Source organism: Salmo salar, chromosome ssa02 (genome assembly GCF_905237065.1).
Source record: "Salmo salar chromosome ssa02, Ssal_v3.1, whole genome shotgun sequence".
In the NCBI taxonomy this organism is placed as follows: Eukaryota; Metazoa; Chordata; class Actinopteri; order Salmoniformes; family Salmonidae; genus Salmo; species Salmo salar.
The window spans coordinates 10,973,137-10,988,384 of record NC_059443.1 but is presented as its reverse complement, the minus strand read 5'-3'; the positions used below and the strand labels follow the sequence as shown (position 1 = coordinate 10,988,384).

The 15,248-nt window shown below is 42.4% G+C and overlaps 3 protein-coding genes across 5 annotated transcripts; 1 reads left to right on the top strand and 2 right to left on the bottom strand.

The window, feature by feature from the left end:
- Positions 1-3,246: 3,246 nt before the first annotated feature.
- Positions 3,247-6,457, bottom strand: LOC123727851 (allograft inflammatory factor 1). Its single transcript, XM_045697391.1, has 6 exons — positions 6,327-6,457; positions 6,010-6,071; positions 4,078-4,144; positions 3,928-3,969; positions 3,615-3,780; positions 3,247-3,438 (listed from the first exon to the last, which is right to left on the bottom strand). The coding sequence occupies exons 1-6, from the start codon at positions 6,343-6,345 to the stop codon at positions 3,351-3,353; spliced, it is 444 nt and encodes a 147-aa protein (XP_045553347.1). The 5' UTR covers positions 6,346-6,457; the 3' UTR covers positions 3,247-3,350.
- A 901-nt stretch (positions 6,458-7,358) lies between these two features.
- Positions 7,359-12,168, top strand: LOC123727850 (uncharacterized). Of its 2 annotated transcripts, none has more exons than XM_045697387.1 (8): positions 7,359-7,517; positions 7,641-7,988; positions 8,079-8,408; positions 10,654-10,713; positions 10,889-11,029; positions 11,138-11,185; positions 11,273-11,335; positions 11,670-12,168. In XM_045697387.1, the coding sequence occupies exons 1-8, from the start codon at positions 7,454-7,456 to the stop codon at positions 11,690-11,692; spliced, it is 1,077 nt and encodes a 358-aa protein (XP_045553343.1). In that variant the 5' UTR covers positions 7,359-7,453; the 3' UTR covers positions 11,693-12,168. The 2 variants fall into 2 exon arrangements, with proteins under 2 accessions (XP_045553343.1, XP_045553340.1); XM_045697384.1 differs by having other exon boundaries at positions 10,886-11,029.
- Positions 11,629-14,968, bottom strand: LOC123727848 (uncharacterized). Of its 2 annotated transcripts, none has more exons than XM_045697370.1 (8): positions 14,831-14,968; positions 14,412-14,711; positions 14,018-14,317; positions 13,630-13,911; positions 13,238-13,492; positions 12,995-13,099; positions 12,809-12,837; positions 11,629-12,640 (listed from the first exon to the last, which is right to left on the bottom strand). In XM_045697370.1, the coding sequence occupies exons 1-8, from the start codon at positions 14,955-14,957 to the stop codon at positions 12,551-12,553; spliced, it is 1,488 nt and encodes a 495-aa protein (XP_045553326.1). In that variant the 5' UTR covers positions 14,958-14,968; the 3' UTR covers positions 11,629-12,550. The 2 variants fall into 2 exon arrangements, with proteins under 2 accessions (XP_045553326.1, XP_045553332.1); XM_045697376.1 differs by having other exon boundaries at positions 12,995-13,081.
- Positions 14,969-15,248: the final 280 nt, after the last annotated feature.

Genomic DNA, 15,248 nt, shown 5'->3' with positions numbered 1-15,248 from the left:
GCCACCTGGTAGGAGCGACCTGTCATGTAGGACGCAATCCAAGCGTGGGCGGCGCCGGAGATGCCCAGCTCGGAGAGGGTGGAGAGGAGGATCTGATGGTTCACGGTATCAAAGGCAGCAGATAGGTCTAGAAGGATGAGAGCAGAGGAGAGAGAGTTAGCTTTAGCAGTGCGGAGAGCCTCCGTGACACAGAGAAGAGCAGTCTCAGTTGAATGCCCAGTCTTGAAACCTGACTGATTAGGATCAAGAAGGTCATTCTGAGAGAGATAGCAAGAGAGCTGGCCGAGGACGGCACGTTCAAGAGTTTTGGAGAGAAAGGAAAGAAGGGATACTGGTCTGTAGTTGTTGACATCGGAGGGATCGAGTGTAGGTTTTTTCAGAAGGGGTGCAACTCTCGCTCTCTTGAAGACGGAAGGGACGTAGCCAGCGGTCAAGGATGAGTTGATGAGCGAGGTGAGGTAGGGGAGAAGGTCTCCGGAAATGGTCTGGAGAAGAGAGGAGGGGATACGGTCAAGTGGGCAGGTTGTTGGGCGGCCGGCCATCACAAGACGCGAGATTTCATCTGGAGAGAGAGGGGAGAAAGAGGTCAAAGCACAGGGTAGGGCAGTGTGAGCAGGACCAGCAGTGTCGTTTGACTTAGAAAACGAGGATCGGATGTCGTCAACCTTCTTTTCAAAATGGTTGACGAAGTCATCCGCAGAGAGGGAGGAGGGGGGAGGAGGATTCAGGAGGGAGGAGAAGGTAGCAAAGAGCTTCCTAGGGTTAGAGGCAGATGCTTGGAGTTTAGAGTGGTAGAAAGTGGCTTTAGCAGCAGAGACAGAAGAGGAAAATGTAGAGAGGAGGGAGTGAAAGGATGCCAGGTCCGCAGGGAGGCGAGTTTTCCTCCATTTCCGCTCGGCTGCCCGGAGCCCTGTTCTGTGAGCTCGCAGTGAGTCGTCGAGCCACGGAGCAGGAGGGGAGGACCGAGCCGGCCTGGAGGATAGGGGACAGAGGAAATCAAAGGATGCAGAGAGGGAGGAGAGGAGGGTTGTGGAGGCAGAATAACGAGATAGGTTGGAGAAGGTTTGAGCAGAGGGAAGAGATGATAGGATGGAAGAGGAGAGAGTAGCGGGAGAGAGAGAGCGAAGGTTGGGACGGCGCAATACCATCCGAGTAGGGGCAGAGTGAGAAGTGTTGGATGAGAGCGAGAGGGAAAAGGATACAAGGTAGTGGTCGGAGACTTGGAGGGGAGTTGCAATGAGATTAGTGGAAGAACAGCATCTAGTAAAGATGAGGTCAAGCGTATTGCCTGCCTTGTGAGTAGGGGGGGAAGGTGAGAGGGTGAGGTCGAAAGAGGAGAGGAGTGGAAAGAAGGAGGCAGAGAGGAATGAGTCGAAGGTAGACGTGGGGAGGTTAAAGTCACCCAGAACTGTGAGAGGTGAGCCATCCTCAGGAAAGGAACTTATCAAGGCGTCAAGCTCATTGATGAACTCTCCAAGGGAACCTGGAGGGCGATAAATGATAAGGATGTTAAGCTTGAAAGGGCTGGTAACTGTGACAGCATGGAATTCAAATGAGGAGATAGACAGATGGGTCAGGGGAGAAAGAGAGAATGTCCACTTGGGAGAGATGAGGATTCCAGTGCCACCACCCCGCTGGCTCGATGCTCTAGGGGTATGCGAGAACACGTAGTCAGACGAGGAGAGAGCAGTAGGAGTAGCAGTGTTATCTGTGGTAATCCATGTTTCCGTCAGCGCCAGGAAGTCTAGGGACTGGAGGGTAGCATAGGCTGAGATGAACTCAGCCTTGTTGGCTGCAGACCGGCAGTTCCAGAGGCTGCCGGAGACCTGGAACTCCACGTGGGTCGTGCGCGCTGGGACCACTAGGTTAGAGTGGCAGCGGCCACAGCGGTGTGGAGCGTTTGTATGGCCTGTGCAGAGGAGAGAGAACAGGGATAGACAGACACATAGTAGACAAGCTACAGAAGAGGCTACGCTAATGCAAAGGAGATTGGAGTGACAAGTGGACTACACGTCTCGAATGTTCAGGAAGTTAAGCTTACGTTGCAAAAATCTTATTGACTAAAATGATACAGTACTGCTGGCTGGTGGAGTAGGCTAGCTAGCAGTGGCTGCGTTGTTGACTTTGAACGTGTAGCTGGCTAGGTAACCTCGATAGTTTCAGTACTACACCTTGTCATGATACAAAGCAGCTTTGTAGCTAGCTAGCTAACATAACACTAATCAAGACGTTCCTTGTAATGTATTTAGTTTCTACAATGCTGCTCGTCGGTAATAGTTGGCTGGGTTAGGAAAAATGGCGTCGCGGGGGACGGAAATAGCTGGCTAGCTAACCTCGATGGCTGGCTAGCTAACAATTATCAAGCTATGACAAAGACAACTAAGTAGCTAGCTAGGTAACACTGCACTAGTCAAATCGTTCCGTTGTAAAGTATTAGTATCTACAGCGCTGCTAGTCGGTAACGGTTGGCTAGCTGGCAGTGGGTTAATGATGACTAGGTGTGTTGACTAAGTCAGGCGCCGCGTCGCGGCTGGCTAGCTCACCTCGATAATACTCAAACTCAAACTACACAATTATCTTAGATACAGAGACAGCAAAGACAACTATGTAGCTGGCTAACTAACACTAACACCACACTAATCAAGTCGTTACGTTGTAATGTAACCTCAAAGCAGCGTTCATTTTGTCCCATCTGCAACATACATCTGTACCATTGGCTGTGACTGTACTCCACCATGGAGAGAGCCAAAGATGCATCTCCTGAACTGAGATTTCCTCTAAAGCTCACCCTTTTTCCTAGGAATGTTTGGTTGGAGATATCTGTAGGGTATTGAAGTATTTGGATCTCACTGTCTCCCTTGATCTCTGCTCAGGACACCGATGATATTTGGGGCTTTCCTGTTGTCATGTTCAACAGGCAAGGCAGGGTAGCTATTCCATTGGGTGCTGCCATAACTAAATGTATAATTTTGCATTCTTTGGAGGAGAGGAGAGGCTTACTTATAAGTTTGACTCTATTTTTATTCAACAATTACATAGAAAGAAATGGAATATATAATTTTACCTTTCACTTTTAGAGTAATGTTTTTCACCATGACACAAACACTCAAAGCAGTTATGGGATTCTATCATTTTATCAGAAATGCTGACAATTGATTTACTTCGTTAAGTATATTCAAACAAGAGCTTGTTATGAGGTGCTGCAGCTGCACACATTTTTCACCAACAAATGGACAAGCCTATGGATAAATCAAACCTTTCTTTATTCCTTACAATGAAACCTGTATAACCCAGTTCATTTGACATTCAGTTTTGTATATGAACAGATTGGATCCATAACGTAATTGCATTCAGGGCAGATCTGAAAAAGTCTTGCGTTGCGGTGGTCCACTCTCTTTGGGCTCCTGGTCTTTCCCTTTCTCCTCAAACATCAAGATCCTTCGGCAGAGAAAAATAAACAAACACAAATTATTACACAAGTCATGTAGCAAAAAGCCATATAGCCTTAAAGGAAATACAGTGGATTACAAAAGTTCAGAATCATATTCAGAAGTTTCATTTCAGGTCAAATGTAATGCCTTCATTAATGTAGTGTCAGTTTCCTTCTAACTTACAGTCGGAGTATGGAATTCCTCTTCCCTAGCATCATATTGAGAAAGTCTGTGTAACAGAACGTGTCTCGTGCGGCGCCGCCAACCACATCTGACATCATCTTTTTCAGCTCCAAGTGAGTCTTTGCCACGCCCAGCTTCTCCAGCATGCGCTTCAGCCCCATCATGTCTGTGACACAGAGAGAGAGAGAGAGAGAGAGAGAGAGAGAGATGCCATGACAAAGATAGTTCACATGGATGGCTCAATGTTGTCCTCTTGATTAGCCTAATCTTGTTACTCAGCAGGATTGCCGTAAAAAAAAGAATGCAATTTTACCGATGTCTCCTCGGTCATTGAGATCAAATTCCATGTATTTGTCTGCAAAACAATATAGAACACATTACAATTATTATTTCATTGTTGATTCATTCATTAAGGAAACACAAGTGTCTGATCAATGTGCAGTTATAATACTTGAAATCTCACTTTTAAACATTTCCAGTTTTGAGCTGAGGTCCTCCTCCTCTGCATATTTAGGATCTGTGAGAAAAGCCTTCAGAATAGAATACCACAAGGCAGACTTTGAGGTTAGATGGTGTCAGAGGTGACCTGTCATTCAGCCACACATTTTGAGCAAAAAAACCCAAACATGTTTAGCCACTGATTCCATTTGGGGGGGGCTTACCTGTTTTGCATGTTACTTTGGCATTAGCATGTGCCACATATCAGTTTGCAAACAATGGAAAAATATATATATCATGGAATTAATAAACATGGTCTCTTTTTGTTTTCTTGAGTAAGGCAGCTCCAAAATGCAGGTGTTTCAGCCTAGCTTGGTGCTTTCTGTGGTGGTTGGGCAAGCCAGCAGAAAATACGAAGCGTTGCGCCGTGATTGGTTCAGTGTTCTGTTACTCATGGGGACACTACATTACCGCCAAGTCCAAAGGTAGAGCTCGAAAATTCAAGCCCCTTGTGTGCTGCCATAGAGTTACATTAGAAGTGCCCATCCAAGAAGGCTCAAGGTCATTGACAACAGATAAAATGACATCAAATCACGTTATATCTACAGTAACTTTGATTGGACTGTCAACATCATACTTTCAAAATCCTAGCTACCAGTCATCATCATAAATCAAGTCGACAATCTACTGGCAAATCCTTTTAATCCTTGTCATGTGAAGAGAAATAATGAAGAGAAATTATAGATAAAACATATCGGTACTCATTGGCCATTGGACATAAACATTACACAACAAGTTGGGAATCGCAAATTCAACAATGAGTGTTTTGGAAGGAATCAGTGGCAAACTGCAAGCATTGCAAAGCAATCATTAGCAAAGCAATCATTGCGCCACGCTCAAAACAACTGTTAACTTGGAACTGCAAAATCTGACTTTAGTGAGTTCAGGACAACTGGGAAATCGGGAAAAACAAGCTACGACTGGGAAAATACGTTTTGAACTTTCATCCAACTCAGAATTTTAAATCGGGAACTCTCCCCTCTTTCTAGAGCTATGACCTGAAGATCACTGACGTCATCATGATTTTCCCAAGTTCCCTGTTGTCTTGAAAGCACCATAAATCCAGAGAATGCCAGACTTTTATGACAAAGTTTGATGACAAAATATGTCCACGAAGGACCGCTGCGCCACCTTCTTGTTCAAGTGAGCACAGCACAACAAGGTGAGTCCAAAAATGTATTGTATTCTGTTGCATAAATTATGGATATGCCAGGGAGATATGTATACTGTAGCTAAGAAAGTAATAGTAAGTGTATGTTGTGTAGTAAGATGTTAGTAGCCCATGTGCCTCACCCTAATAATTAAAAATGTTTTGCCTATTGTTCTGACTTGGTGGTGCACATGTAGCCTATAACCCTTTTTTTATCCTACAGTTCTGACTTGGTGTACAGGGAGTTCACTGTAAGAACGGCCCATGTTCTGAATTATTTTGCTGTACATTTAAAAAGTGCTGAACAAATAGTTTTATTGACTACGTCCGTCCTAGCTCGCTCATGAATGTCTTAATCGAAATTACAGATTGCCTCTTATCTGCTTGTCATCCCCTTATGCCATAGTTTGTGCAATTGTCAGTAGAAACCACATTTGTTTAAGCAAGTCAGACATATTAGCTATATTTTTTAAAAGGCAGTAAATTAGGCTGAATGTATTGTTTCGCTGCCAGACAAGGCTCAGCTGATAGCCAAGTGTAGCTGTGGTATTGTGCAATTAATGTATTGTTTAGTGTTGTGTATTGGCTTTGCTGGCATGCATCCCACAATTTCTTTCTTTCTCCCCCCCACCAAGATTTACATGCTAAAATCGCCACTGGATAGTGTACATAGATAATGAGATGCTAATAATACTATAGCTAGATAATACTACCATAATAACATTTATAGACAGATGAACAACAGACCTCATTGATGGAGTTCAGTTTCTCATCCTGCTGAGACTTGAGGAATCCAAATGCTTTCCCTCCTGAAATGATATGAGGATCAACTCAGAAAACATGTTATTACTCACTTCCTTCTTGGTGATCTATCCCCCCCACACACCCCACCCAACCCTCACACATTCACAGGATATAACTAAAGCTAACACATTTAATTTAATAGATTGATTTAGCTATTACACTTTATTTCTTTAATAAATTGTTTATAAAATCTGTGGCGTGCATATCAACAGACAGACAGGCGGACATTGTGAGATGAGACATATGACACAGAGACTTACCTTGCAAATGTTTGTCCATGTCAATCTGCTGTTATTTGGTGGATCATAGAGTAGTCAAAGGGACCAGGGGTTGCTGAGCGTTGTGTCATGAACACTGAAAGTGTAAAGTATGTATCTGTATTTTGTGACAGAAGAGGAAGTGTGGGGAGTTAAAGTTAGAGTGTGGTCATTTGCTAAGTTCCCCTCTCACATCCACTCACAGCCGACGGAACAGACAGAGAACCAAGAGAGTCTATGGAGGGGACAATGAACTAGGGGGTTTGCATTTGACATATCCTAGACTAGGCTACCACATAAACACTGCACCCTACATTATTGTCTAGTCCTTTCAGCAAAACATGTAATCACTTTTCATGTATAGATTTGTAACTTATAACTCAGGTACAAGGAAGGAATGCATAGAATTATTTTTTTTTTAACCAGGCAAGTCAGTTAAGAACAAATTCTTATTTACTATGACGGCCTACCCCGGCCAAACCCGGCCAATGCTGGGCCAATTGTGCGCCGCCCTATGGGACTCCCAATCACGGCCAGATGTGATGCAGCCTGAATTTGAGCCAGATACTGCAGTGATGCCTCTTGCACTGTCTTAGACCACTGCACCACTCGGGATGTAACATGTAACACTACGGTTAGGCTAAGTATTGTAGAACTAATTGGATAAATGTGGAAATTACAGGGCTCCTGAGTGGCGCAGGGTCTAAGGCACTACATCTCAGTGCATGAGGCGTCACTACAGTTCCTGGTTCGAATCCAGGTAGTATCACATCTGGCTGTGATTGGGAGTCCCATAGGGTGGCGCACAATTGGCCCAGCATCATCCGGGTTTGGCTGGTGTAGGCTGTCATTGCAAATAAGAATTTGTTCTTAATTGACTTGCCTGTTTAAATATATATATAATTTATATGTATATTTTAAGCAAATAACTTGTTCTCAGGCCTTGACACTAGATGGCACTGTTAAGCATATAATCTTCAAAACAACATTATTTTTATTTGGGAGGTCAATAAATGTTTCCTGCAAATGTGTATTCATGACCCATATAGAAACTAGGCCTTGGAGAACTGAGATTTGGGTCTGAGATGAGAGACTAACTTGATAAGAAACTTCACATACTCATATGGATAATGGCACTGCTTCAGTCACACGGGTTATCAATACTCCTGTTGATAATCAGAACACAGCGCGCTGGTGAGTAGTCATTCTTGATTAAATTGCACTTGATTTAATTTTCTGAAAGTGATTTTTAGAGCAGTATGCATATTTCAAAAGTTCATAATGCTAATTTGATCTCTTCTTTTCCTAATTTCCCAGGAGCTGAGTCTTGTTCTCATGTAGAGGCGCCACAATTCATCACAGCTACTCAGGAAGAGGTAGCTGTTCTCCCCTGTTTCACATCAACTCACAGAGATTTAGAAACCAGAGTGAAATGGACAAAACTTTCACCTAAACCTGAGGACATCTTGGTGTGGCCTGATGATCCATCTGTGGCCCATAAGTCAGAACGTGTGGCCTTCGAGTCGGGAGCGGATGGTGTGGTGGCTGGAAACCTGTCCCTGTCTCTAAGAGATATAAGGAAATCTGACGAAGGGCTTTATAGCTGCAAGGTCTGGCAGGGATGGAATTGTGTCATGGTGAAAAACATCACTCTAAAAGTGAAAGGTAAAATTATATATTCCCTTTCTTTCTATGTAAGTGTCAAATAAAAATAGAGTCAAACTTGTTTGAGTAAGCCTCTCCTCTCCTCCAAAGAATGCAAAATCCTACATTCAGTTATGGCAGCACCCAATGGAATAGCTACCCTGCCTTGCCTGTTGAACATGACAACAGAAAAGCCCCAAATATCTTCGGTGTCCTGGGCAGAGATCAAGGGAGACAGTGAGATCCAAATACTTCAATACCCTACAGATATCTCCAACCAAACATTCCTAGGAAAAAGGGTGAGCTTTAGAGGAAATCTCAGTTCAGGAGATGCATCTTTGGCTCTCTCCATGTTGGAGTACAGTCACAGCCAATGGTACAGATGTAGGTTGCAGATGGGACAAAATGAACGCTGCTTTGAGGTCAAGCTACAGGTTAAAGGTGAGTATTTGCTAGTACATTCTTATTCAGAATATACAATGCATTCAGAAAGTATTCAGACCCCTTGACTTTTTCCACATTTTGTTATGTTACAGCCTTATTCTAAAATTGATAAAATTGTTTTGTTTCCTTGTCAATCAACACACAATTCCCCATAATGACAAAACGAAAACAGGTTTTCAGAATTTTTTACAAATTTATAAAAAGAACATAAACAGAATTACATTATTGAGCTCAAAATTGAGCTCAGGTGTATCCTGTTTCCATTGATCATCCTTGAGATGTTTCTACAACTTCTACAAAATCTGTTAAAGACAACTGGGAACTCTGGAAAAACGAGCTATGACTGTAAAAATAAGTTCTGTCCACGATGTGTCCACGAAGGACTGCTGCACCACCTTCCTGTTCAAGTGAGCACAGCACAACAAGGGGAGTCCAAAAATGTCTTGTATGCTGCTGCATAAATGATGGAATATGCCAGGGAGATATGTATACTGTAGCTAAGAAAATAGTATGTTGTGTAGTAAGCTGTTAGTAGCCCATGTGCCTCACCCTAATAATTTGGTATATTTTCACCTCTTAATTTCACGTATTGTTCTGACTTGGTGGTGTACATGTAGCCTTTAAAATGTAATCATCTAATTTTGTAAGAACTTTCATTGTCTGCTTATATGCCCCCTTTATTTATCCTACGGTTCTGACTTGGTGTACAGGGAGATCACTGTAAGAACAGCCAATGTTCTGAATTCTGTCACCGTCCATTTTAAAAGTACTGAACAAATAGTTATATTGACTAAATCTGTCCTCGCTTGTTCATGAATGTCTTAATCGAAATTACGGCTTGTCTCTTATCCCCTTATGCCCTAGTTTGTACATCTCAATTGTCAGTAGAATTCAGTTGTTTAAGCAAGTCAGCCATATCTGGTATGTTTTTTTAAAGGCAGTAAATGAGGCTGAATGAACTCTTTCGCTGCCAGACAAGGCTCTGCTGATAACCAGGTGTAGCTGTGGTAAGGTGTTGGGACTGCTGTTGGGACTCTGCTGTTGGCCCTAACAGTTTGTGGGAAACGTTTGTCACTGTTGTAGTGCAGTTAATGTATTGTTTAGTGTTGTGTTGTGTAGTGGCTTTGCTGGCATGCATCCCACTTTTTCTTTTTGCCCCACCAAGATTTACATGCTAAAATCGCCACTGAAGGTCCCACAGTTGACAGTACATGTCAGAGCAAAAACCAAGCCATGAGGTTGAAGGAATTGTCCGTAGAGCTCAGAGACAGGATTGTTTCGAGGCACAGATCTGGGGAAGGGGACCAAAACATTTCCGCAGCATTGAAGGTCCCCAAGAACAGTGGCCTCCATCATTCTTAAATGGAGTAAGTTTGGAACCACCAAGACTCTTCCTAGAGCTGGCAACCCGGCCAAACTGAGCAAAAGGGGGAGAAGGGCCTTGGTCAGGGAGGTGACCAAGAACCCTATGGTCACTCTGAAAGAGCTCCAGAGTTCCTCTGTGGTGGTGGCAGCATCATGCTTTGGGGATGTTTTTCAGTGGTAGGGACTGGGAGACTAATCAGGATCAAGGAAAAGATTAACGGAGAAAAGTACAGGGAGATCCTTGTTGAAAACCTGCTCCAGAGCGCTCAGGACCTCAGACTTGGGCGAAGGTTCACCTTCCAACAGGACAACGACCCTAAGCACACAGCCAAGAGAACGCAGGAGTGGCTTCGGGACAAGTCTCAGAATGTCCTTGAGTGGCACAGCCAGAGCCTGGACTTGAACCCGATCTAACATCTCTGGAGAGACCTGAAAATAGCTGTGCAGCGACGCTCCCCATCCAACCTGACAGCTTGAGAGGATCTGCCAAGAAGAATGGGAGAAACTCCCCAAATACAGGTGTGCCAAGCTTGAAGCATCATACCGAAGACTCAAGGCTGTAGTTGCTGCCAAAAGTGCTTCCACAAAGTACTGAGTAAAGGGTCTGAATACTTATTTAAATGTGATATTTCCATTTTAAATGTATGAATTTGCAAACATTTGTAAACTGGATTTTGCTTTGTCATTACGGGGTATTGTGTGTAGATTGATGAGGGGAAAAAAACGATTTAATCCATTATAGAATAAGGCTGTAACTTAACAAAATGTGGAAAAAGTCAAGGGGTCTGAATACTTTCCGAATGCACTATCTATATTTGTCAACCATTACATTAGCAATTTGATGTTCTGTAATGATCATTTTCTACCATTGAAACAGAACAGGAAGAGGAGAACCTGGTTCTAAGGACTTCCACCACAACTGAACTAGCAAACCCTGGTAGGTGTACAATGTTTTTCTCTTATTTGTGTATTTTATTTGTTTAAAATAACAATTCTACTGAATATATTTGGACATATTTATCACCACTGAGTTTAGAGGACAAAAGACACACGAGAATGACATGAGACCATGAATGACTGTCATCATATTATATTGATGCTCTACTCAGCAGTTACTGCCAGTCAGAGTCCAGAAAGAGATGCGACCGCTACGGCTGGAACGGCTACTATAGTGGCTTCATCCATGTGTGTGATTGTCATAATGGCTCTTACGCTGGGCTTGATCATCTTCCTCAGACGCCGCAGACACTCAGGTATGTACAGACACTACTCTGGTTTATAAGGACCTGGTAAAGTAGGGCTAAATGTTTTGAAACACACAGTATTATTGTATTGTGAATCTGCCTCTCTCTCTTTCTCAGATGAAGATGAGTCTGACTGGAATACTTATGAAGATGTACAAGACCCAGGTAAGCCCGTTGATTATGTCTCATCCTGAATGTGCTCAGAGGGCTCCTGGTCCATCTAAATAACGTCTTCATCAATTATTTTCACAGCAATGGGACCCAATTTTCTGTATTCACTTGCAGAGTTTGACCAGAAGGACGACCTATGCACTTGTGAGTTTTTTCCACAATATTTTTGTAAAAAAAATGTTTAACCTGGGCCTCGATTCAATCCGGACCGCATTAGATCCGCGTTATAGCGCGATTGACATTTAAAGGCAATGCTACCTGGTTCGCGGAGATAGCACTCATGGTAAAATGCATATGTCAGCTCAATCGAAAATGACCTTTAAATATCAAGCACGCTAAAATGCGGATCTTTCGCGATCTGGTTTGAATCTAGCTTCTGGTCACTGTCTGAGTCCAGGTTAAAATGCTGTTTCTAACAACTTCAGTTCTGTAATCAATTAACATTTAATTAAAATGTATTTATTTTTATTTCTTTCAGTTCAATACCAGTCAAAAGAATAATCATCTTTCAATCAACACACCATGTCTTACTTAACCATACACAAAACATCTGTAAATGCTTTTTTAATGATATTCACACACTTATCTTTCAACCCCTGATAGAGCCTACATAGTATTACACAATAACACTCTTAGTTGTGAAATAATGAAATGGATGAGGTGACCTTTTGTATTTAGCTTGATTTGATTGGACATATTCCTTTATTTGTGACCCCATGGTGGAACAACATGTGTTGATGCTTTTCTACACAACTGGATGTTTGTATTCTTGTATTTAGCTTGAATTGATTGGATATATTCCTTTATTTGTGACCCCACGATGGAACAACTTGTGTTGATGCTTTTCTGCACCAAATGATGTGTAGTTGGGAGCTGTTCCAGACAGAGACATGCTGTTCTGGGGTTTTTACTTGTATTGCCAATGCTCACACTCTGCCATCCTGTATTAAATAAACACACTTATCTGTTCACTCATGTATTATGTGTCTTGTCACAGTCCCATACATCTACACAGTTGTACAGTGCTGAAGAGAAGCTACCAGGTTTCATGTGGGATGTGAAAGTCAGCAGAGTGATTTAAGACGAGGTGGGGTGACTTAGCCATCAACCTCCACACTGAGGAGTCATACTGAATGTGTTCCTGAAACCAACATGTGGTTTTTACTGTGGTAACTGGTGATACTCTGTAGAGGTTGTTTTCTTTTTAACTACCTGCATAGACTTGTTGTCATGGTGACACTTATAATGTTCCAAAATATCAAGGGAAATCCAAACCACAAAACAATGCAAAGTACAAAGTAGTCAAATTAGATTTAAAACTCAACTAATAGCCTAAAGATGGAGGACATGACATTACACTCAGTTCACAGCCTGCAGAAGATCATAGAAACTGTTAGTTACTCCAGAAGGTTGAATTGGTTGATCTTGAATCTCGTCATAGATATGAGTCTGCGAAGAAAATATGGAATGTGTAAAACCAGTTCAATTTAGTTCACCAACATGGCAAAAGGGTTAGAAGACGTTTAGACAAATTTGATGTCACGTTGTACTCAAATGGGCTTCACTTGTTAGTGACTTGTTAGTGAATTACATAGTTGTGTTTTATTGAATCCTTACCATTCCAACAGGCGTCAGCTGTTCTCCTTCTATAGGCAAAGAGGGACACATGTCAGCTTTATTTCACATGAATTTAATTACGATATGACTTTCCTTTTCACTGCTGTTCATTACTGTAGGTTTAATCAAGGATGCAACATCCAAATTGCAGTTTTGTAACACACAATCTAACCAGTGAACACGTACCAGTGGCACTTCCCTTGCCCTGCCTCTTCCAATACACGCCCCCTCCAACAGCACAGAGCAGCAGCAGCAGAAGGACTGACCATACCACTGCAGGTAGAACATGACCTATTTACAAAGATGTATCAAGTCACAGATACTGTATTACAACTCAATACCTTATCACAACATCACAGTAATGACAGAATACAGCCTCAACACAGATCATGGCTATGCATTGTTCCAAACTACTTTCAAAAGTCTTACCTCTCTGGATGGTCCACTCCTTTACAGCCATTTCAACCCCCTCTCTGAGCACGGCACAGGCTATCTTCTCTGTGCCCTGGCGGTCAGGGAGGAAGAGTTTGGAGATGAGGGTGTTATGTCCTATAGGGCCACTCTTCAACCCATCCTGGCCACTGTGAATCCAGGATAAATTGAAGTCTCCACAATCTTCCACACAGGTGAGTGAGCAGGTCAGGGTGAGATTGTTTCCGCCTGTGGTAGCATACTCTGCAGATACTGAGTAGAACAACAAGATCTACTTGATATTAGGACAAAGCAGTGATGTACTTTGTGCCGTTACCCTAATTTACTAAGTTTATACATAGTGTAAGGCACTTATTTATGTCTCAATGATACAACCCATTGATACTCACCATCCAGAGTGTGTAGTAGGATTCTGTTCTGTTGCGAGCAGTTGTAGAGCCCAGAATGCAGTGTTTTCACATTGCTGATGACCAAAGACCCGTCTTGGCTGATGTGAGATGCAGGGAGGTGACCCTGAGTTCCAGCTAAGACCTCGCCTGACCGAGACAGACTGGACAGTGACCTTTGACCCAGAGTCCACTGGAATCTGCTGCCCACCTCGAGAGAGGAGTGGGTGACACAGGGAAGTGATACTGACTCACCCACTGCGACAAATACTTCCTCTATACCTCCTGAAAAAGAGGGAGAGAGCGATAGAGAGAAGGAAGGGGAATTTGGTTGCAATATACTACTGTGTTAACGCAAATATGATGCAATAATACATAGTTCCAAAAGTACCTGTAATTTCTGTGGTATAGCTGAGGGATGTCTTCACAACCTCTCCTTCAATCAGTTGACACCGCCACTTCCTGTGATGGTCTGTCTTCCTGACACCTCGGATGGTCAGCGTAGAAAAGCAAGCAGATGAACGTTTGGTTTGAAATCTCTCTCCCTGTAGCACTGTATTGGCCTCATTCAGCCAATTCAGCTTTATTTCACTATGGTTGCATTGTGGGACAAGGCCTGAGAATATATTCAGGTAACATTGGAGCTTGATATCCATCGCTGGTGCTGTATTGGTGTCTGTTGCCAGGGTAACTGGTAAAAAAAAAAATCTATGGTGACAACACTCACTCAGAAATAGTGTGTATAAAAATTGACAATTTTAGGTTGATCATAAATGTTAACATACTGTTGAGAAGCTGAAGAGAAACACTTGAACTGGTAGCCCCATCTTCACAGGTGTAAACTCTTCCATCATCTATTTCAAGAGGTTGAATATGTAGAGAGCAGTCATGTTCCACTTTCAGTCGACTGGCTCTTCCTGAGTTTGGACCATCCGCTTTCACCTTGCCTGATAGTACTAATTGGTTATGAAACCCATCTTTCACTATACTCCAGGTAACAGAGGAGCAGGAATTGATGTTGGATGTACCACATGGTAAACACACACTGTCTCCAACTGAAGCAAAGATTCTTGTGGGCCTATGGTCTTTTGAATAGAGTAGAAGCAAGTATTACAACACTTCTCATAACAAAATCAATAGGGAATCAAATATTTGATTTAAAATATGTTTAAATAAAATCTAATGTTAAAGGAATCTCATTTACCTGATGACTGGAGTCCAAGAAAAGCCTGTAAAAGCATGCAGAGACACAGTTTTAAGTACAGACACATCTCTCTGTCTTGTGATTTTCTTCTTTCTCTCAAGGTCCTTTTGACAGTATGTGTTGTCATTCAGGAAATTACAAGTTCTCACTCATCTCTTTTTTCACCAACTTCTAGAAATACCAGCCATACTGCCGTGGTATTTTTCAACCATGTAGGCCTACTTTTTTTTGCTCTTCCCCTTTCCATTCAGTTCTATTTTAAATCTTATGTTTTATAAACTAGCCAACAAACACAAGACTGTATGAAGTGAAAAATTAAAGAACTGAGATAAACCATGCAGAAAATTATGGCATTTCTCACCAAAAGGATGTTATATAAATTCCATGACTGTAAAGAATATCTTACTATTCTCCCATA

What these genes read in the sequence shown, in the direction of transcription:
- LOC123727851 (XM_045697391.1), bottom strand. An exon ending in AACTGAACTCCATCAATGAG is followed by an intron (nt 4,145 to 6,009) that starts GTCTGTTGTTCA and finishes TCTATTCTGAAG; the next exon opens with GCTTTTCTCACAGATCCTAA. An exon ending in CAATGACCGAGGAGACATCG is followed by an intron (nt 3,781 to 3,927) that starts GTAAAATTGCAT and finishes TCTGTGTCACAG; the next exon opens with ACATGATGGGGCTGAAGCGC.
- LOC123727850 (XM_045697384.1), top strand. Translation starts at nt 7,454, where the DNA reads ATGGCACTGCTTCAGTCACACGGGTTATCAATACTCCTGTTGATAATC. An exon ending in CATCACTCTAAAAGTGAAAG is followed by an intron (nt 7,989 to 8,078) that starts GTAAAATTATAT and finishes TCTCCTCCAAAG; the next exon opens with AATGCAAAATCCTACATTCA. An exon ending in GAAGGACGACCTATGCACTT is followed by an intron (nt 11,336 to 11,669) that starts GTGAGTTTTTTC and finishes TATTTCTTTCAG; the next exon opens with TTCAATACCAGTCAAAAGAA.
- LOC123727848 (XM_045697370.1), bottom strand. Translation starts at nt 14,957, where the DNA reads ATGACAACACATACTGTCAAAAGGACCTTGAGAGAAAGAAGAAAATCA. An exon ending in GGAGTGGACCATCCAGAGAG is followed by an intron (nt 13,100 to 13,237) that starts GTAAGACTTTTG and finishes CTTTGTAAATAG; the next exon opens with GTCATGTTCTACCTGCAGTG. An exon ending in GGGCAAGGGAAGTGCCACTG is followed by an intron (nt 12,838 to 12,994) that starts GTACGTGTTCAC and finishes CTTTGCCTATAG; the next exon opens with AAGGAGAACAGCTGACGCCT.